At 45.1% G+C, this 21195-nt stretch overlaps 1 protein-coding gene across 1 annotated transcript; it reads left to right on the forward strand.

Moving 5' to 3' along the window:
• The first annotated feature begins 3526 nt into the window (after nucleotides 1–3526).
• Nucleotides 3527–9541, forward strand: CCDC70 (coiled-coil domain containing 70). The gene is made up of 2 exons (XM_043478156.1): nucleotides 3527–3546; nucleotides 8673–9541. The coding sequence occupies exon 2, from the start codon at nucleotides 8753–8755 to the stop codon at nucleotides 9419–9421; it is 669 nt and encodes a 222-aa protein (XP_043334091.1). The 5' UTR covers nucleotides 3527–3546; nucleotides 8673–8752; the 3' UTR covers nucleotides 9422–9541.
• The last annotated feature ends 11654 nt before the right edge of the window (nucleotides 9542–21195 follow it).

Consider the following 21195-nt stretch of genomic DNA (forward strand, 5'->3'; position numbering starts at 1 on the left):
GACAAAGGAGGCAAGAAATTATTGCAATGGTTTTAAAAGAGATGCCTCTTCAGTAAATGGTGCTGAGGGAACTGGACAGCCACAATGTAAAAGAATGAAATTAAGAACAACCTCTAAACCATACACAAAGATAAACTCAAGTGGATTAAGGACCTAAATGTAAGATCAGAAACTATAAAACTCTTAGAGGAAAACAAAGGCAGAACGCTCGATGACATAAATCCAAGCAAGATCCTCTATGACCCGCATCCTAGGGTAATGGTAATAAAAACAAAAGTAAACAAGTGGGACCTGATTAAACTTAAAAGCTTCTGCACAGCAAAGGGAACTACAGGCAAGGGGAAAAGACAACCCTCAGAATGGGAGAAAATAATAGCAAATGAAACAACAAAGAATTAATTTCCAAAATACACAAGCAACTCATACAACTCAATTCCAGAAAAACAAACAACCCAATCAAAAAGTGGGAAAAAGACCTAAACAGACATTTCTCCAAAGAAGACATACAGATGGCTAACAAACACATTAAAAGATGCTCAACATCGCTCATTATTAGAGAAATGCAAATCAAAACCACAATGAGATATCACCTCAGACCAGTCAGAATGGCCATCATCAAAAAGTCTACAAACAATAAACGCTGGAGAGGGTGTGGAGAAAAGGGAACACTCTTGCACTGTTGGTGGGAATGTAAATTGATACAGCCACTATGGAAGATGGTATGGAGATTCCTTAAAAAGCTAGGAATAAAACCACCACATGACCCAGCAATCCCACTCCTGGCATATATCCTGAGGAAACCAAACTTGAAAAAGACACATGTATCCCATTGTTCATTGCAGCACTATTTACAATAGCTAGAACATGGAAGCAACCTAAATGTCCATCAACAGATGAATGGATTTAAAAAGTTGTGGTTCATATACACAACGAAATATTACACAGCCATAAAAAGGAACACATTTGAGTCAGTTCCAATGAGGTAGATGAACCTAGAACCTATTATACAGAGTGAAGTCAGTCAGAAGGAGAAAGACAAATATCATATTCTAATGCATATATTTATACGAAATCTAGAAAAATAGTACTGAAGAATTTACTTAAAGGGCAGCAGTGGAGAAACAGACATAGAGAATAGACTTGTGGGCATGGGGACAGGGGAGGAGAGGGTGAGATGTATGGAAAGAGTAACATGGAAACTTACATTATCATATATAAAATAGATAGCCAATGGGAATTTGCTGTATGGCTAAGAAACTCAAACAGGGGCTCTGTATCAACCGAGAGGGGTGGGGTGGGGAGGGATATGGGAGGAAGGTTCAACAGGGAGGGGATATATGTGTACCTATGGCTGATTCAGGTTGAGGTTTGACAGTATAAAACAACAAAATTCTATAAAGCAATTATCCTTCAATTAAAAAAAATTTTTTTTTAAGCAATGAATTAGGAATCTTAGAATGACTAAATAAGGGGACAGGATGGGTCTTGTTGTTGGTTTTTGGTCTTTAAGTCGTGTCAGACACTTTGTGACCCAATGGACTATGGCACACCAGGCTCCTCTGTCCTCCAGTATCTCCTGGAGTTCGCTCAAATTCATGTCCATTGAGTCAGGTATGCTATCTAACCATCTCATCCTCTGCTGCCCCCTTTTTCTTTTGCCTTCAATCTTTCCCAGCATCAGGATCTCTTCCAATGAGTTGGCTTTTCAAATCAGGTGGCCAAAGCATAACAGCTGACTTGCAAACAAGTCACTGAAAAACAGTTTACTGAAAAGCTCTATCCACAGGACTTGTCTTTATTTGACCTAATGTAATGCTTAGTTTATGCAAACAACCCTAGTCTTGAGGCATTTGTCCAAAAAAATAAAAAAAAAGAGTGTCATTGTTTAATATCACAGCTGCCTGAGGCAGTGTTACTAGCTTGGGATAGTAAGAGGCTGACCAATAATTTAAGAATAACTGGAGAATAAGATAGAAGCTTTATAAAGAATTCTGAGATATTTCTGGGAATCTGGAAGGTCACAAGCATGTGAGTGTGCACATGCCCAAAAAAGACCTGAGGAGGCTGTAATTCCATACCTCAGATTGCCCTTGAGGTCCTGCATAAGCAGGAAGTGAAGGCTAAGGCAAGGATTGTAAACAGCCTGCATGAGCATTTAAGGCATGTCCCAACACATGCATGCACGTGTGTACACACACACACACACACACACACACACACAAAGGAAGGGAGACTAATCAGTTCAGGAAGAGTTCTTAGTCCAATCATTAGTTGACCACTAAGCATCAAGCAGACTTCAGTGGCCATGGGCAACAAAAATTACAGACTTTATAGAGTTAGTCCAGGAAAAGTCACTAAACAAACAAATAGTAATAACAAAAACACAACAAACTTGATGAGGGGGAAATCTCATTTCCAGAATTATCACATTGTGATATTTAAGATTATATTATTTTAAATGTTCACTTTTTAACAAAAACTTTCATGACATGCAAAGAAACAAGAAAGAATGGCTCATACTCAGAGGGGAAAGGGAGTCAATAGAAACTATGATTCTGAGTTATTTTCTTTTTGGTTAAAAACTGCTTCTGAGGAAGTGCAAATGTTAACTTACTAGACCAAGACATGAAACAGCTGTTATAAATGTGATCAAAGGACTGAAAGAGACCATGCCTAAAGAATTAAAGGTAAGCATGAGAATGATGTATCAATAAAAAAAAATCTATTTTTTAAAAAAGAACCAAATAGAAATTCTGGCCTTAAAAATGAAAAACATAGGGGCTCACAGCAGATTTGAATTGGCAGAAGGAAGAATCAGTGAACTTGAAGACGGGTCAATTAAGATGATCCAGGCTAAGCAACATAAAGACAAAAGAGTGAAGAGAAATGAACAGAGCCTCAGAGATTTGTGGGACATCATCAAGCTACATACGATAGGGATACATATGTATGATAGGAATCCTAGGAGGAAAGGCGAGAAAGAAAGAGGAAGAAAGGATATTTGAAGAAATAGCCAGAAACTTCTCAAACATGAGGGAAATCTGCATCAAATCTCTTCATCTAAGAAGCTCCACAAACTCGAAGCAGTACAAACCCAAAGAGGCCCACATTTAGACCCAGTGCAGTCAAACCGTCAAAAGAGAGAGAAAAGAGGGAATCCTGACAGCAGCAAAAGAAATGATTCATTACATTCAACCCTCTCCCCAATCCACTGAAACATTCCCTGGAAGACTGCTCCTGGGCACAATCCAGGTAGAATGTGAGGTAACAATCATTTGCAAGTCATCAACAATGCCAGCCTATTGATGAAGTCAAAGATGGAAGACAAAGTCTTTCCAGGTTCTTCCTCCGCTCTTCAGAGTTTCTCATTTAGGGTCCCATCTGGGCCCTCTCCACCCTGTGAGTCAGGACTGAGAGGACATAGAGGGGTCTTTGCAAACAGTGTTGGGGAGCCTGTCAAAGTGACATCACTAGAGATCTGATGTGACAGTGACTGCCTGCCCTCTGAGGGCTACAGAACTTGCCCAGTTGGGAAACAGCTAAGCAGTAAGTAACTGCTGGCTTTAGATTGGGTAGGGTTAGTTCTAAACATAGAGTGATATATAACATTTCCTTTAAAAATAAGTTCCTAGCCTTGACTTATAAGATTGAAGATTAGACATGTGTTTCTGACTCATGCTTTTATACCCATATAGACACACATTTACAGTTTCATACTGTACTTTATGTCCAAATGGGCATCTATGTATTTGACATGGTACTTATTTTATCTCTTTCTCAAAGATAATTGAAGTGGTAATAAGGGAAACTTTGGGGATAAGTTTTTCCAATATTTTAACCCAGAAAGACTGCCATTCAGTCAGCTGATGTTTAGTGAACATCTATTACACACCAGACATGCTAAACGCAGCAGACAGACGGGAGATGAAGTGTTTCTAGCAGGAAGGTGGCAGGAGAGGCTGAGGTGGGGTGGGTAGGGAGGATGTTTGCTCAGTCTGAACTTGGTGGAGGAGTTTCAGGTTTCAGGAGAAGCTGCCTAAGAGAGGGGACTCCTTATCTGAGTCTTGAAGTGTTACCTGAATGAAGGGAAGTGGATTTGGGCAAGACTATCCAGGGAGAGAGTACAACATGGCATAGAAGCGGGGAAAACTCAACGTTTGAGGAATTCCAGGTGACTAGAACACAGGTGTCAGGGGAGATGGCTGAGAGGTAAGGCTAAACTGTTTGTAGGGATGGATCATGACTGTCCTGGCATGCACTGTAAGAAGACTGAAAATGATACAAAATAGTAACTATAGTCATCCTTATTTCCTATTTGTTGAGGACTTGCTTGTGTCAGGCACTGTACTTGGCACTCAACATACCAATTTATTCTCCACAAGAGCCCTATGAGGTAGGTTCTGCTTGAAATGGATAAAATATATTCTGTTGGGAAAAGGAGTCCACAAACAGCCTAGAACCATCAGGGAAGTGGCAGGAGAACATAATGGCCTGGCGTTATAGACGTCAAGAGGGAAGGAGTTTCAAAAAGGATTCACGTCCAGTGCTGCCAAGAGGTCAGTAAGGTAAGGACTGAAAACTAGTGGGTCACTGATGATCTGAAGAGAGAACATTTTGGTCAACTTAGGGGGCACAAGATTGCTGAAGGACGATGGTGCAGATGCAATACAGGAATGGGGATGGCGGTTGTCAACTGCTCTTTTAAGAAGACTATTTAGAGAGAACTAGCAATAGGGAGTCAGAGAACCTTGTTTCGGAGGGGTTGCTGTGTTGGTTGGTTTTAAGATGAGGCAGACTTGAGCATGTGTTCGTGTGCTGAGAGGTCAGATTGAGCAGAGGACAAGATGTGGATGACTCATGAGTTGAGGCATCGCTGATGAAACTAAGGTCACCATGCAGTTGGGAGGAGATGGGGGAAAGCCTAGCCTTGCAGAAGGCATTCAAGATGGAGGTGGATGCCTAGAGAGTGAGCTGGAGGGGAGTTCCAGCTCACAGACCTCTGTTTTCTCCACAATGCTTCTGGGAACGAGAGGTGCCCCTGAATACTTTTCTTATGATGTGTGTATTTCTACAAAACACTTGTCCAGTGAATGTCATTAGCAGATTTCCCCTGCTGCTCCCCACGTGGGGAGTTAGATTCAGGGGGAAACTGTGTACAGCAGGCCCTCAGTGCTCACCGACCTTCAGTATGTAGTCTGCTCTCTTCTCAAGGGACTCCGTGCACTGGGCCAGCTCCCCTGAGTTGACTTCTCCACTCAGCTTTGCGTTCTCTCTTCATTAAGGCAGACACGCTCGGGGTCTTTGAGGAGACCAGCCCTAAAAGTAGAGCCCACTAAAAGCAATGACTGATGTTAGACCTGCAAAAAGTGTGAAGCCAGAAAGAGTCACAAAATAACACCTGGGGATCACATCGACGGGGTGAAATGTAGAACTGGGTGGTTATTGGTATCTATGGCATAAAGGAAAGAGGAATTTATTAAACTGTTTCAAGCGAATTCTCTAGCTTGTGCAAACATTGCTTATGGAATAAGAAATAAAACTCTAGTGTCATTTGGAAGGTGGTCACTTTCTGCATTGGGAGATGTACGGAAAATGCTGCAGAAGAAAGACAGAGAAGCCTGCACAAATGTTTACTATGCAGGGGACTCACTGGGGACAGACAGGTCCCACACAGAAAAGAAGACTTCTGTAAACTTCGTTTTGTTGTCTTTTGAAAAATAGATTATTGTCTTCAGTGATAACGTCCAATGTTTCTACACGTGTTTCTTCGTGTTGGTGTCTATATTTTCCTTTAGCTGTACGGTTGCATGAGGAGGGAAGATTTCATTTGAAATTAGTGACCAAGTTGCTAAATATTTTTGCTATCAGTTCAATGCTGGATATAAACGTCATCTCTCCCTTTCACACACACACACACACACACACACATGCTGGCTATGTGTTCTTTCCTTCTCCCTCACTCCCTGCTCCTGAGTCAGAAAGTAGAAAAAGAGGGAGAAAGTCTGCAAATCTCCTGAAAGAACTCACGATGCTCCGTGGTGTTGTGGTGCTTGGCAAGGCCCACTGTGTGAGGCCAGACCCTGGAGGATGCTTCGAGAAAGCTTGACGTCGAAATTCAAGCCCTTGTCTTCCCTGCACTCTAACTGCTGTCCCATATTCAGACCTTTTCCTCGTCTCTCAGCCCACCTTTGTTACCGGAATTTTTGTGGATGGTTCTGATACCTGATACATCAGATAACGGCAGTGTGTGGAAGTCTCCTCCCCTCCTCCCTCATTCCTTCCTTCCTTCTTTCCTCCCCGATATCTTTATTTCTTCCTCCCTCCCAAGCTTTTATTTCACTGTGAAATACAGTGCATTTACTGGAGCATATAAAATATCCATAGACAACTTAGCACTTTTTAAAAAATAATGAATAAACACACCAGTGCCACCAAATAAAGAAGTGGAATATGACTACTAGCCCCTCAGAAGCCCGCTCATTTACCCACCCAATCACGACCCCTAGTATCCTACCTCCCCAACCCCTCCCTCACACACAAGTGATTACTATCTTTTTAAATTTTTATTTTATATTGGAGTTGATGTGGTAGGTTCAGGTATATAGCAAAGTGATTCAGTTATACACACACATATCTCTATTCTTTTTCAGATTCTTTTCCCATATAGGTTATTATAGAATATTGAGTAGAGTTCCTTGTGCTATACAGTCAGTCTCTGTTGGTTACCTATTTTATGAATGTGTGTTAGTTGTTCAGTTATGCCAGACTCTTTGCAACACGATAGACTGTAGCCCTGCAGGCTCCTCTGTCCATGAGATTCTCCAGGCAAGAATACTGGAGTGGATTCCCATTCCCTTCTCCAATTATACACATACTGGTGTGTACATGTTAATCCCAACCTCCTAGATAATTACTATCTTGATTTAATGGGATTTACTCCCTTGCTTGTCTCTTTTGTGTTATCCCCTAAGTATATTGCCCTAAACAATAGAATGTAATTTTGCCTATTTGAAAAATTTTCCTTCAAAGTCTGAACCAGCTTCTTTCTTTCAGCATTCTGTTTACAAGGTTCATCTACATGGTCACATGTAGCTATGCTCTCCATTGCACGAACAGACCACTACATTTGAACTCCATGTTATTGCTAGGGTCACTGGATTGCTTACATTGTTGGGCTCTATGAACAGAACTGCTTGAACATTCCTGTGCACATAACCTGGACATAGTTCATATGTTTCCTCAGGGCACATATCTGGGAGCAGACCTGCTGGGTCATAATGTGTCATTATTGTTCACTATTACTGGCTACCGTGTTAACAGTTCCTCTTTCCCACATCCTAGAAAACACTGTGTCCTGTTTCACATCTTGGTTTCAAACTTATGTTCCCAAAATAGACCCTCCTACTAAACTGACTCCTGTAGGTCAAAGGGTTTCATCTTCTGTTTCCCACATGGCTTGTAACAGAGGACATGCACATGTGTGGCCCCCTTCTTTGAGCACACCCATCAGAAGGTTATGAGCAACTCCCCAGTGAGAGGGCCAAAACCTCAGATATATTCTGGTTGATGTAACACAAATAAATCACTATGTGGCTACGGCACTTGATTATTTAAAAGCAAAACAAAACTGTCATATGTCTTAATTGATCATATCACACTTGTGTGCCCTGACATCCTAGTTGAGAATCATTGACCTTGTTGGCCTGTTATTTCAGTGGCCTTGAGCTTTGAAGGTACTGACCACCTCTTCAGCCCAAAGCCATGATCATCCAGCATCTTTCCCTACCAAAGCTTGTCCCTCAAAAATACAACCAGGAGGACAAAGAGAACAATGGTTAAAATTTCCCAATAATGGACCCTCCTACCCTGTTGGTGGGAATGCAAACTGGTACAGCCACTATGAAGAACAACATGAAGGTTCCTTAAGAAACTAAAAACAGAGCTAGCATATGATCCGGCAATCCCATTCCTAGGCATATATCCAGAGGAAAACATAGTTCGAAAGGATACAAGCACCCCATTGTATCCTTGGAGTATCACTGCAGTACTGCTTACAACAGCAGGACATGGAAGCAACCTAAATATCCATTAACAGAAGAATGGATAAAGCAGAAGTGGTAGACACATACAATGGAATATTTAGTTCAGTTCAGTTGCTCAGTTGTGTCCAGCTCTTTGCGACAATGGAATATTACTCAGTCATAAAAAGATGAAATAATGCTATTTGCAGCAATAGGGATGCCCCCAGAGATTATCATACCAATTGAAGTAAATCAGAGAAAGACAAATATTATATGATATCATTTATATGTGGAACCTTAAAAAAAAAGATAAAATGAACTTATTTACAAAACAGAAACAGACTCACAGACTTAGAGAACCAACTTATGATTACCATGGGGTAAGGGTTGGGGGGAGGGATGGATTGACACGTACACACTGCTATATATAAAACAGATAACCAATAAGGACCTGCTGTGTAGAATAGGGAACTCCGCTCAATATTCTGTAATAACCTAAATGAGAAAAGAATTTGCAAAAGAACAGATACATGTAAATGTAAAAAAGATGTAAGATTAAAAAAAAAAAAGCTCAGTAGTGCCACATAGACTCCAAGGCTTGCCCTCTGGTATGCTATATTAAAGGGTGTGTTCTTTCCCGTGTCCCCACAGGGTTGGACCAGCTGACCTGATCCTGGCCAGTGGCCCGGTCCTCCATCACAGCCACCCCGCCATCCTGGCCAACCGGGACTATGTTTCCCTTCAAGGTGAGAAAGTGGATGGGGCTTGCCTGCTTCCGCTCGCTGGTGGTCTCCTCCTCCAGCATTCGCCAAAAGAAATTAATCCACAAGCTCCGGGAAGAAAAGGCCTTCCGCGAGGAGATGAGACACTTCCGGGAGAAGATCGAAGACTTCCGGAAAGAGATGTGGGATTTCCGGAGCAAGATGCGTGCCTTCCGTGGTGAGATCTTGGGCTTTTGGGAAGAGGAGAGGCTTTTCTGGGAAGAGGAGAAAACCTTCTGGAAAGAGGAAAAAGCCTTCTGGGAAATGGAAAAATCTTTTCGGGAAGAAGAAAAAGCCTTTTGGAAAAAGTACCGAATCTTCTGGAAGAAAGACAGGGCCTTCTGGAAGGAGGACAACGCCTTGTGGGAAAGAGACCGGAACGTCCTTCAGGAGGACAAGGTCCTATGGGAGGAAGAAAAGGCCCTGTGGGTGGAGGAGAGAGCCCTCCTGGAGGAGGAGAAGGTCCTCTGGGAGGATAAGAAGTCCCTCTGGGAGGAGGAGAATGCCCTCTGGGAGGAGGAGAAGGCCGCCTGGGTGGAAGGGGTTGTTCCGATTGTGGAGCAGCTGGTGCTGGAAGGTGGGCACCGCCAAGTCAGCGGCAGACCACGGTCGCCAGCCTCCTCCCGGGGCAGGGCGTGAGCACAAGAGGCACTGGATTGGGACTCGAGTGGGGTCAGGGTGACCCCCGCATGCCTAAAAAAAATATGCTCTTATTTGTCTCCTGGCTTCAAAAGATCTAATAAAGTCCAGAGGAGAGGTCTGGAAAACCAACTTTTGTAGGGAGGGCCAGCTGCATTTTCCCAGGTCTTGTGATTCTCCGAGGTCACCGTCACATCCTCCACGGGCTATAACTGCTGTCCCTAGGGCTCGGTCCGGGGACCCGGCAGGAGTGGGTGGGTGTGAGTGGAGGCCCTGGGCTCGCCTTAGAAGAGTCAGAAATGAAGTGGGGGGAGGTGCTCAGACAATGACAGCGAGAGATAGGGAGGGCCAGAGAAGGGCAGAGACATATCTGCCTCTGTCCAGTTCTGAGGTAGTCATTTCTCCTCCAGTCTGGGCAGTCTTGCCTGGCGAAGGAAATGGCAACCTACTCCACTACTCTTGCCTGGAAAATCCCATGGATGGAGGAGCCTGGTAGGCTATAGTCCATGGGGTCGCGAAGAGTCTTTGGACATGACTGAGAGACTTTTCACTTTTCCCTGTCATGCACTGGAGAAGGAAATGGCAACCCACTCCAGTATTCTTGCCTAGAGAATCCCAGGGACAGAGAAGCCTGGTGGGCTGCCGTCTATGGGGTCGCACTGAGTCTGACACGACTGGAGCGACTTAGCAGAAGCTGCAGCTGGGCAGTCTTGGAGGCCTGGGGCGGGTGGACAGCTTTCCAGAAAAGGCTGTAGTGGCGTTAACATTTCATTCATGGGTTTTCCTCACCTGGCAGGCTATTTAGACACAGCATCCCTTAATGACTCACTTGCTCACTGTTTCAAGTTTCCACCAAACTTCGCTTCCCATTCTCTGTAGCGTGAGAAAGGGGCGTGGCATTAGGCTGAGGCTCTAGAGCTCCGCCCACTCCCCTTTTCTGATGCTGGAATCTTTGGACCAGGTGAGGCCACCTACAAGGTGTAAGGGAGACCTCCCGCCCCATACTCCTGTTAAATACTCAGGTCTCAGGTACCTGTGTCTGTGCATCATCAATCCCTTCCTTTGTGTTTCCCTTCTTCCACTCAATTAAAATTAAAATGCCCCAGGGAAGTAGAACACTAAATGAATGTATGCTAATGTGATCAGCCATTTACTCACCCACCTTCTCTTCTGATGTCAGACTACATATATGGGCATTGATATGGAAGGGCCCAGAAGGTGAGTAGTAAGAAATGTCAAGGCCAACACCTCTTGCTTCCCCTTTTCTTGGGCCTGCCCTCACTCTCATTCTTACAGTCACTTACTTGCCTTTGTGCATCCTTCACTACTTGACAAGCACGTTCACACCTGCCAGCTCATGAAACCTTCCTCACAACTCTGTAGGTTGACAGGGAAGGTCCATAAACCCATTGCACATGTGAAGAAAGAGACCTGGAGAAGCAGAGGGACTGGTTGCAAGCAGAAGGTCCAGGAGGAGAACCCACATTCTGCCAGTTGGTCCCATTCCTCTTCCAGCACAGCCCAGGTCATAGGATGTGGCTTTAGAGCAGTTCAGCCAATGATAGTGTCAGAGCTGGATGAGGCTTAGAGCGCTTGGAGACTTCACTGTGGTTTGGGGTGGTGTTCCAAAAACACGGAGAGAAGAGGACAGAGTCCCCTTGGGTGTGCTGAGCAGACATCCGGGTACCAGGAGAGTGGGCAGCTTCCATGGCTCCATATCACTCTGGGAAAGCTGGGGTTCCTTGGAAGGCCTCTGATCCTCAGGAGTCAGGGCCAGGGCACTGGGATCCACCTTCTCCTTTGCCACACACCCAGACTTGCATCCTCAGCTCTCAACAGGCAAAGATGTCAGTAAGCAGAGGGAACAAGATGCTGGTGTGAAGACAAGGGAGACAGCTAGGGACCCTCTCTGTGACTGAATGGATAGAGCAGATTAACACTGCTGGCGGAGAGTCTGAGGATGAATAATCAACTGGTGAGTAGGGAGAAAACTGAGCAAAGGGAAGAAAGCAACAGTTGTATGATATGAAACAAAGACATGTGCAGAAAAGGAAAAACCACAGTAGAACACTACACGCTCAGCTATGAATAGTATTTACATAGTTAAATATAAATACTGATTGTGATCTAACCACAGTTACAATGCACAATATTGGAATAAGAGGAAGGATGGGAAATCTCCTTTTTTATTGTGGGAAGCCAGGCTTCCCAGGTGGCGCTAGTGGTAAAGAACTCGCCTGCCAATGCAGGAGACGTAAAGAGATGCGGGTTCAATCCCTGGGTGGGGAAGATTTCCCCAGAGGAGGAGATGGCAACCCACTCCAGTATTCTTGCCTGGAGAATCCCATGGACAGGGGAGCCTGGCGGACTACAGTCCATGGGGTCACAAGGAGTTGACACAACTGAAGCGACTTAGCATATAGCATATATTAGTCCAACATTGAACCCACTCCAGTACTCTTGCCTAGAAAATCCCATGGACAGAGGAGCATGGTGGGCTGCAGTCCATGGGGTTGCAGAGAGTTGGACATGACTGAGCGACTTCACTTTCACTTTTCACTTTCATGCATTGGAGAAGGAAATGGCAACCCACTCCAGTGTTCTTGCCTGGAGAATCCCAGGGACGGGGGAGCCTGGTGGGCTGCCGTCTATGGGGTCACACAGAGTCGGACACAACTGAAGTGACTTAGCAGCAGCAGCAGTCCAACACTGAAAATGCGAAAAGCAGCAACAGAGCATATTATTTACAGCAGTGTTTCTCGTTCTTTAGCCTATATCAGCCACACCCTCTTTCCAGCAGCCCAGAACGTCTCTCCTTCCTTGAACTTGAACTCCTTAGTGACTCACCTCTGGCACCCGTCAGACCTGGAATCGGGAGGGTTCTCCTCCCCTCAGCCTTCACCTTTGCTGACAGGCTCAGACTCATCCTTCAGGATCAGCCTGGTATCTCTTGCCCTGGGTCTCCCTTCCTGACCCCGTCATCTGGGTGGGGATCCCTCTGGGTGTCTCTCATAGCTGAACCCCACCTGTCACAGCACTCACTGGTCACACGGGCTGTCCTCGCTGACTTTTTTGCCTGAATCCTCCGGCAGACTATACAGGTTAAGAGGGCAGAGACAACGCAGGTCTGAAAGCTCTGTGGCTGCCCTGAGATCCCAGGATCCTAGCACCTTTGGAATACACTTCTCATGTTTGGAGAATTTCTCACCTTGTACGAGAAGGCCAGAAATGTATTTCCCAACCTCCCTTGCAGCCAGGGCTCAGATATGTGACCCAGGCTCCACTCATCACTTGCATCCATGCCAGACTTCAGTGAAGAAAAGGAGGCCAGGCAGAGTCATTGTGTGACAGTGGCAGGAAGTGAGTTCTCAGAGGCAGCAGGGCTGAGGTCCTGGCCAAAGGGTCCCTGCCTGGGACGGTGGCTCGAGCCTCAAGCCCAAGTCCAACTGCAAGGGCCATCGAGAACTGTGTTCCCGGCAACGTGCCTAGCTGTGTAGCCGCTAGCCCCACTTTCCTCACTGTTGGGGAGGTTCTGTAAGCAACCTAGTGTATTTCAATAAATACTCTGATAAACTAGCTCAAGTGTGTTTTATTTTTTAACTAAGTATCAGGACAAGATGGAGAGTAACTGTCCTGCTTTAGGCTTTATTCCCAGTGCCTAGCAAATCTTGGGCAGTTAGCACTCAATATCTATTTAAGGAAACAAATGAATGAGTGAATGAATGGATGAGGGAGAACAGGTCCCCTGGATTCAGTGCCCCGGACCCCTGACTTCCCTGAGGGGAGGCATGTGCATGGCGGTAGATGTTTCCAGCCCTGCCCCTTCTCAACTAGGAACCACACATCCAGGTTTGCACCCAGACCATGCAACCCGAGATACCAAGGGAAAAAAGGACAAACAGCCCCTGTTCTGCAGAGAATAGCGTCCTGAAGACATATGAAATCATACAGGTGACTTCTCTCACTCCTGCAGGTGGGTACAAGCACACACCGCCACTTACTCTTCTTATTTTTAAACTGAATTTTTAATTTTATTTCTTATGTATTTATTTTAATTTTGACTATGTTGTGTCTTCATTACAGTGCAAGGGCTTTCTCTAGTTCTAGCGCACGGGCTTAGTGGCCCTGAGACATGTGGTATCTCCTTTCCCTGACCAGGGATCGAACCCGGATTCCCTGCATTGGAAGGCAGATTCTGAACCACTGGACCACCAGGGAAGTCCTGTTTTCTTTTTTATTTTCTTTGCCCATTGTGAGCCCCTCCAGCTGGAAAGGCTGGTTTTGCTCATGCTCAAGGACTGTGTGGTATGTGCATGCCTCACTCCTCCTCCACGTCTGAAATGAGCTTTGGGGAACACAAAACCATGCTTTGCAACAGCCTGCCTGGGGATCGATTGCTAGGGGGTCACTGCACACCACGCTGTGCTTTTTGCGGAACTCAGAGCTGGTTGCTTAGCAACAAAATGAGATGCTGGTTTAACTAGTTCTAGATCTACATTTTCCCAATCAACACAGGGAAAAGACCCGGCCAGCCTTGAGAAGAGAGAATGCTTGTTCATTGTGGGTGAGCGCTCACTCTGCTTTAAAAGTTGGCCAAAACTTTAGTGACCACACAGCAACAACAAAGCACTGCCCACTGTGTTCGTTACAACTCAGTTAATCCTCACCACAACCCCGTGAGACGGCACTAGCATTAGCTTCCATTACAAATGAGGAAACTGAAGTACATGGAGCCCAAGGTGATGCAATCAGTAAGAGGTGGTATGGATATTAGAACCCGGATTGTCTCTGCTCCAGAACCCAAGCTTCTGTCAACTAAGTTAAAATGCCCCCCTTCTGTAGGCACTCCCAGATGCCTCTGCCTTAAAATAGCTAGGCGAAATGGACATTCTTCAGCCATATAAAAAGTTAAGCTGCAGGGACTTCCCTGGTGGCATAGAATCCACCTGTGCACGCACGGGACACGGGTTCAATCCCTGGTCCGGGAAGATTCCAAATGCCACAGAGCAAATAAGTCCAAGCACCGCAACACCCAGAGCCCATGCTCCTAGAGTCATTCTCTGCAACGAGACAAAAACCACCACAATGAGAAGCCTGCACACCTCAACAAAGAGTAGCCCCTGCTCGCCGCAACTAGAGGAAGCCTGAGTGCAGCTACAAAGACCCAGCACAACAACAACAACAGAAGTTAAGATGAGTTTAACATACTTCTTCCATCTTAAGAACGCTCATCAGTGAATGACCTGGCTTTGATGGCCAGCCACACCCCCACCCCCCACATGACACATCACGAAGAAGATATTCTAATGACAGTTCCTTTGACTCTCCACCCACCTGTCACTCTCCAAATCCAGCAGAATGTCAACCAGATTCTAACGTGGCCCAGGGGACACTCTTAGCCCCAGTGTCCCCAGGGGTCTGACCTGGTTCAGAGTGATGGGAGGCTGTGACTTGGGTTGAGGGGGCATGGGGGGCGGTCTGGCTGGAGAGAGAGAATTGGGAGGAAAGAGTGTCCCTGTGGGAATTGTTAGCCTGGGGTGACCACACCCCTCTCCAATGCCCACAGTCTCCTGGTGAGACTCACCTGGCACCCAGGACACCCTTACTGAAAGCCCTAGGGAACAAGACATGTCTCTTTCTCCTCTGCCCAAAGATCCATTTAGACCCTACTCCAAAACCTCAGCCTTTTACCTTCAACCCTGCCCTTCCTGCTTCCTGGGTGTTCAGGCCAAGGCACTTCTGTTCTAGCTACTTTTCGGCATCTGCCTATGATCCGCCGGGCTGCTGCCTCCTAGCCCAGGTCTCCTTTTCTAAGTTGGCGCTTCTTTACCTCCTTTTCATCCTCAGCCCCTTTCCCTCCTTCTAGTTTGTTCTTTGCAGCTCTCCTGGGTTAAGAGGTGGGGGGCTCCGGGAAAGAAAGAGGCAGGTGGGCGACCAGACACCACTCGTTCTCTTGGGTTTTGGAACATCTCCCACGTCCTCCCTAGATTCTACCATCTCTTCCCAAATTCTGTTTCCTTTTAAAAGTCCCTTGGGTTGACTTTTCCCTTGACCTGTGGTCAGCAGCCCATTGTTGTCCCTCAGGCAGTGGACCAGGGAGCTGTGAAGTCATTTCATTAGCATATGTGTCACCAGTTTGAAACTAAGTTTAACCGTGAGGACCAGATATCCTGTTACATTCTTAATAATCATTACATATGTAGCAACTTACACACCTTACAAAGATTACCCTGTTTGTGTCTTGGGTGATAACCCAGTTAACTTTTCACATCATTTGCATTTCTTTCATTATTTACTGTTAAATTTGCATGTCTGACTCTATTACTGTGTTGTCTTATATCTTCAAGTCCAAAATTGAGTCACTGGCTGCAAAGTGGCTTGTTGAATGGAATGTGATGGAATGGAGATGACATTTTAGAGAAAACAGGTGGTGAGAAAGTGGGTTATGGAGGCTATGGAAAAATCAGTGTCTAAATTTGATATTAGGTATTGGAAAGCAATTAAAGGTTTTTGTCTGTTTGCTTGCATGTTTTTTTAATGTGAAAATTTCTTTTTCTATTTATAGTCCCAACCAGCTTACAGGAGATGGGATTCTATCAAAAAGCAACATTTATTGGCAGAATAATCTGGCGAGTTTGAGATACAAGACAGCAATTCTTTGGGATGCTAAGAGGAAAAATCATTGGAATTCTTAGCTGGTAGTAGCTCTAGAATTTCCGTTCTGCAGGGCATTGGAGATTTAATTGGCACAGAGCCCAGAAGCTAAATCCCCTTCTTCCGGCCAAAACTTGTCACCCACCATCGTTTCTAGGGCTAACCTGAGAGGCAGGCAGGGAGGACGAGAGATGGAAGAGAGAAAGAATGAAACACAGGCGGGCTCTGTATGAGTAGGGCTGTATGACCCATCTCTACTCACATTGTGTGGCTCAGGACCTCAGAGTAATATATGTAAAATGCCAAGCACATAGCAGTTCCTCAATAACTGTCTACTCCCTGCCTTTTCTCCCCTCTGCCTCATGTAATATGCCCCATTACTGAGAACCTGCCTGGTCCATCTGTTTCTTCAGCTCCTTGTATAGTAAGTGCTCAGTAAATGTGTGTGTGATAGAATAAGCCATAATTTGCTAACGCTTCTACCAGCTTTGAACCTTAAGTTGGTTTTAAACTCTTCTTCTTTATCAATATCACTACAATGAATATATTTGTTCCTATTTTGGATATGGACTCAAGTAAAAGTAGAAATTGTGGGTCAAGGGGTGAGTTTCTCCCAATTATTTTCCTATGTGTCTGTATTAATTGATCATTCTGCCAGCCTTGTAGGTTGGTAGGTTTTTCTACCTTCTCATTAACTTTGGGTATTTCCATTTTAAAAAAAAGATGCAAATGTGTGAAAATGGGACCTTTTTCTTTATTTTAAATTTGACTTGTGAGACTGCACATTTCCTAATGCCTGTTTACTAGTTTTATTTCCTCTTTTGTGTGGGTTGTCAGCTCACATCCTTTGTTTATTAAACTACAGGATTTTAAGTATTTTTCCTATCAATTTGTATAAAGTATTTACAGGCTTAAGATATTAACTCCTATTTTGGTTGCTGCAATTCTTTTTCCACTCTGCTGTTGACTGTGTTATTGAAGTTCTGCTGTATGATTTTATTTCTGCTTTACCATGGTCAATTTTAATTTTTAAAAAGGTTGCAGTTGTATTTTTTTTTCCTGGAAAATTTACACTTAGAAAGTTTTTCTTCATACACAGATGTGGTAAATATTCACTTCTATTTTCTTCTGGATTTTCTCCCTCCAATAGCTTGTTGTTAAGTGTGTAACTCTTGAATGTAGATGGAATTAAATTAGTATCTGGTATATGGAGAGAGATCAGGGCCAGAGATATCCTTCTGAATTACTAATTAGGAATTCCTTAACAACGTATTAAATAACTCTTCCTATCTCTACGTGAAGCCTCCTTTGTTATATACTAAATTTATATGTAAAATGATTTTTGTGTCCCTTCCTTTTACTTAACGTTTTAATGCATTGGTCAGAATTTCCAAAAGGACATTATATAAAAATGGTAACACTGGGTTTCCTGGGTTAGTTTTTGGTAGTAATAATGGGCTGATTTGAATTTACTCAGAGATCCTGGGAATTTAAGGCCTAAAGTGAACCTCCTTTAGCTAGGCAAGAGAGGCCCAGTCACAGGACCCACAGATCACAAATACCAGCTGACAAAACTGTTATTATTATCTCTATATCTCTATATTGTTAGAGATTTTTGAGCTTTGTGACTGCTTTGGTCAAAGTGAATTACAGGAGAGGACGTGCTGAGCAGAACTGGGCCTCCCAGTGAGATAAGAGATAGATAGGCTCCAGGCTGGACATTTACGACCTGTCCTGTTTGCATTTCCTGAGAGGAAAGGTAGGTGGGCCCCCAGCTGAGGAATTTACCATCAGCCTCCTGTTTACAAATAGCCAGGCCTTGTCTCTTGTAAACATCTCAAGGTAATAATCACGACAAGGACTAAAAGGGAAAAAACAAAAAACGGAGGAAAGGATTAAGGGATCCCCCCGTCCCCCTTTTTCATGACAGGGGTGACACTGCACAGGCGCAGAAGGACTCCATGTGGACCAAAAGTCGAGGGATAACGCCAGGCCACAGTGCGTCTCGCTCTTCCCAGCAGCCTTCACCTCAAGGCGCATCGTGGCTGAGGGCTGCCTGTACACTCAAGGGGAGGGTCCTGAGGCAAATTAACCAGGGTGGGGACAGAGCAAGACGAGTGGCCTGAGGGAAGAAAACGACGGGTAAAACCGCACCCTTATAAAGGGTTTAAACTTCCCAAAGACGTGATTCTCTCTCTCTGAGCTCGCCCACGCGCCTTTCCACATGTACTTTTCAATAAACTTCTTACTTGACTTACCTTCTGCCCCCTTGCCTGAATTCATTCTTGAGTAGGCAAGCAAGAACTAAGGACTCTAGCCCTAACTTCTTGCCCCTGTGGTGCAGAGGTTAGGACTCCCGATCCAGGAAACTAAGACCTTGCTTCTAGCTGCTGTTCACTGCTGCTTACTGCAAACTACCCTTTACTGCTGTGGGTGGTCCGAAATCACCAGGACAGGAGCTGGTGAACACTTCAGCCTTGGTCTGACAGAAGAGAGTCTGGATAGGGACTTCCCGGGTGGTCCAGTCGTGAAGAATCCGCCGTCCAATGCAGGGGACTCGGGTTCGACCCCTGGTCATGGAACTAAGATCCCACATGCTGGGGAGCAACTAAACCCCTCGCCACAACCAGGGTCTGTACACCACAGTGACCGATCCCACATAACACACCGATGATTCCGCGAGCTGCAACTGAGCCCTGACACAGCTACTGGAAATAAAATACAGAGACTGTGTAATGGCAAGAGGTCTTGGCAAGAGCATCTCTCAGGCACGTGGCCTGAGAAGCAGAGCAAGACAGCCAGGGGCACAGAGAGAAGCAGAGAGAGCCAGGGACACCGACCCCCACTGCTTTCTGGTCCCTGAGCGTCCACGTCTGGGCTGCTCTATGAGACGCTCTGCTGTCCTCAGAAGACTTTCTCCTTTTTCACTTAACTTGGTTGAAGTGATTTCTATTTCCTGAACCTGAAAATGGTCCCATGGAACAAGACTCACCTTCGTGAGCGACCAGAGGTTTTGCCGTCTCCACTGTGGACCCAACGAGCCGGCTACTGCAGCTGTTGGCAGAAGCAATCCATCAAATGAAGGGTTGGGAACATTGCTGAGATGACTCTAAGGAGTTCCTGGGTCCTCTGAACCTGCAAATGGAGGATGCAATGATCAGAAAATTCTAAGATTCAGAGGAAGCCTTGGAACATGGGTGAAGTTGTGATGTTTTTGTGTGTGTGCTCAGTCGTGTCCGACTCTTTGCGACTCCACGGATGGTAGCTCACCAGGCTCCTCTGTCTACGGAATTTTCTAGGCAAGAATACTGGAGTGGGTTGCCATTTCCTTCTCCAGGGTATCTTTCTAACCCGGGGATCAAACCTGTGTCTCTTAAGTCTCCTGCATTGGAAGGCAGATTCTTCACCAATGCACCACCTGTGATGAGTGGCACATATAAACGCAAATGAAAAACCTGTCCTTCATAGTCTCACCACCCACACCCCCACCACACACACAATCCTTCTCTTTCCATCAGGAAGTTGGGGTCACCTGTTTTGTGCCAGACGCTAAGGAAGGTGAGTGAGGCAAATTTTTGTATGTACTCAGAGAATGCTTTGCAGGGGGGAGCTTTGTAGTGTGAAGCAGGGTCATTTAGCCCAACAAGGGCATCAGGAAGGTCTTCCTAAAGAGGCAAAGCAAATAAAGGAGAAACAGGGCATGAAGTCATTATGGATGCCTCAACTGACAGCCTCACTGACAGCACCAAGTCTGATGCTCCGAATAGAGTCTGGTGCTCCATCCACCCTCGTGGCCTCACTGATCGTGCAGTGAAGTGGGGATGGGAGGTCAACAAAGTTGTTTCCAAGCTTTCATTTGATTTGAGAACATTAGTAATAGAACAGGTATGGGTAAAAAAAATAGAGTCTGTAGTGTTCATGGGTGCTTATTTCTGGAAGGCAGTAGGCAGCTGCAGTAATTTTGAAGTTGCTAGATTGTTGACTTTTAAATTCTACCCAAAACAACTCTAAGCTAAGCTGTGAACAAAGAAGAACTGAAAATCACTCGAAATACTTGAAGACACTGCTGTAATTATTATCCTCCTTTCTGGATGTTATTACTCTGAGGCATGGGTTTACAGTAGTAAAACATTTGGAAAGAAGAATTTGTTGGTTTTTAGAACCTGATTGGGATGTCCAAGGCATTGAGTAATCAAGGAATAATTTTTTTTTTTAAGTAATACTTTTTGTTGTACAAAGAAGACTCTTGATAGTCCCTTGGAGTCCCAAGGAGATCAAACCAGTCAATTCTAAAGGAAATCAACCCTGAATATCCATCGGAAGGACTGATGCTGAACCTCCAATCCTTTGGCCACCTAATTCAAAGAGCCGACGCATTGGAAAAGACCCTGACGCTGGGAAAGAGGGAGGGCAGGAGAAGAAGGGGGCAACAGAGGATGAGATGGTTGGATGGCATCATCGACTCATTGGACATGAGTTTGAGCAAAGTCTGGGAGATGGTGAAGGACAGGGAAGCCTGATGTGCTGCAGTCCATGGGGTCACAAAGAGTCAGACATGATTGAGCGACTAAACAACAGCAACAAACAAAGAAGAAACAAAGGAAAAATTCAGCCGGCACTCCACCTCTGCATAGCAATCCTGCTCTGGTGAAAACAATAACAACAACATAGTCCTCCTTCAGAATGCGGGCAAGGGGGGAGACTTAGAATCAAACTAACACAACAGACCCTTCCTGGACCAGAACATAGAGTGGGAGGGAGAGAAACTTGGGGCAGGTGAGGGCCCAGAGGAGGTGTCACTGGGGCCACGTCTCTTTCAGGAGGGCTCTGACATGGGAAGTGGGGAGGTCGCTGTTCACACATGAACTTAAGTGATGGGCCAGTGCTTGGGGAGCTCACTGGCCTCCATCACCCAGTGGTCATTCAGTCACCAAACTCAAAGGAAGACGATCCCGCCACCCCCCTCCCCCCACCATTGTGATGCTCTTTCTCTTCAATCTTCTTGGAAATTTCTATCCAGGAAGGAAATTTACCAAAGGAAAAACCCTGATATCTGTTCAGAGTTTGCAAACCACTTTCAAATTGATTCTTTCATTTGATTCTCTCCCACAAAGCCTTGT

Source organism: Cervus canadensis, chromosome 9 (genome assembly GCF_019320065.1).
Source record: "Cervus canadensis isolate Bull #8, Minnesota chromosome 9, ASM1932006v1, whole genome shotgun sequence".
Taxonomy (NCBI): domain Eukaryota; kingdom Metazoa; phylum Chordata; class Mammalia; order Artiodactyla; family Cervidae; genus Cervus; species Cervus canadensis.

What these genes read in the sequence shown, in the direction of transcription:
- CCDC70 (XM_043478156.1), top strand. Translation starts at nt 8,753, where the DNA reads ATGTTTCCCTTCAAGGTGAGAAAGTGGATGGGGCTTGCCTGCTTCCGC.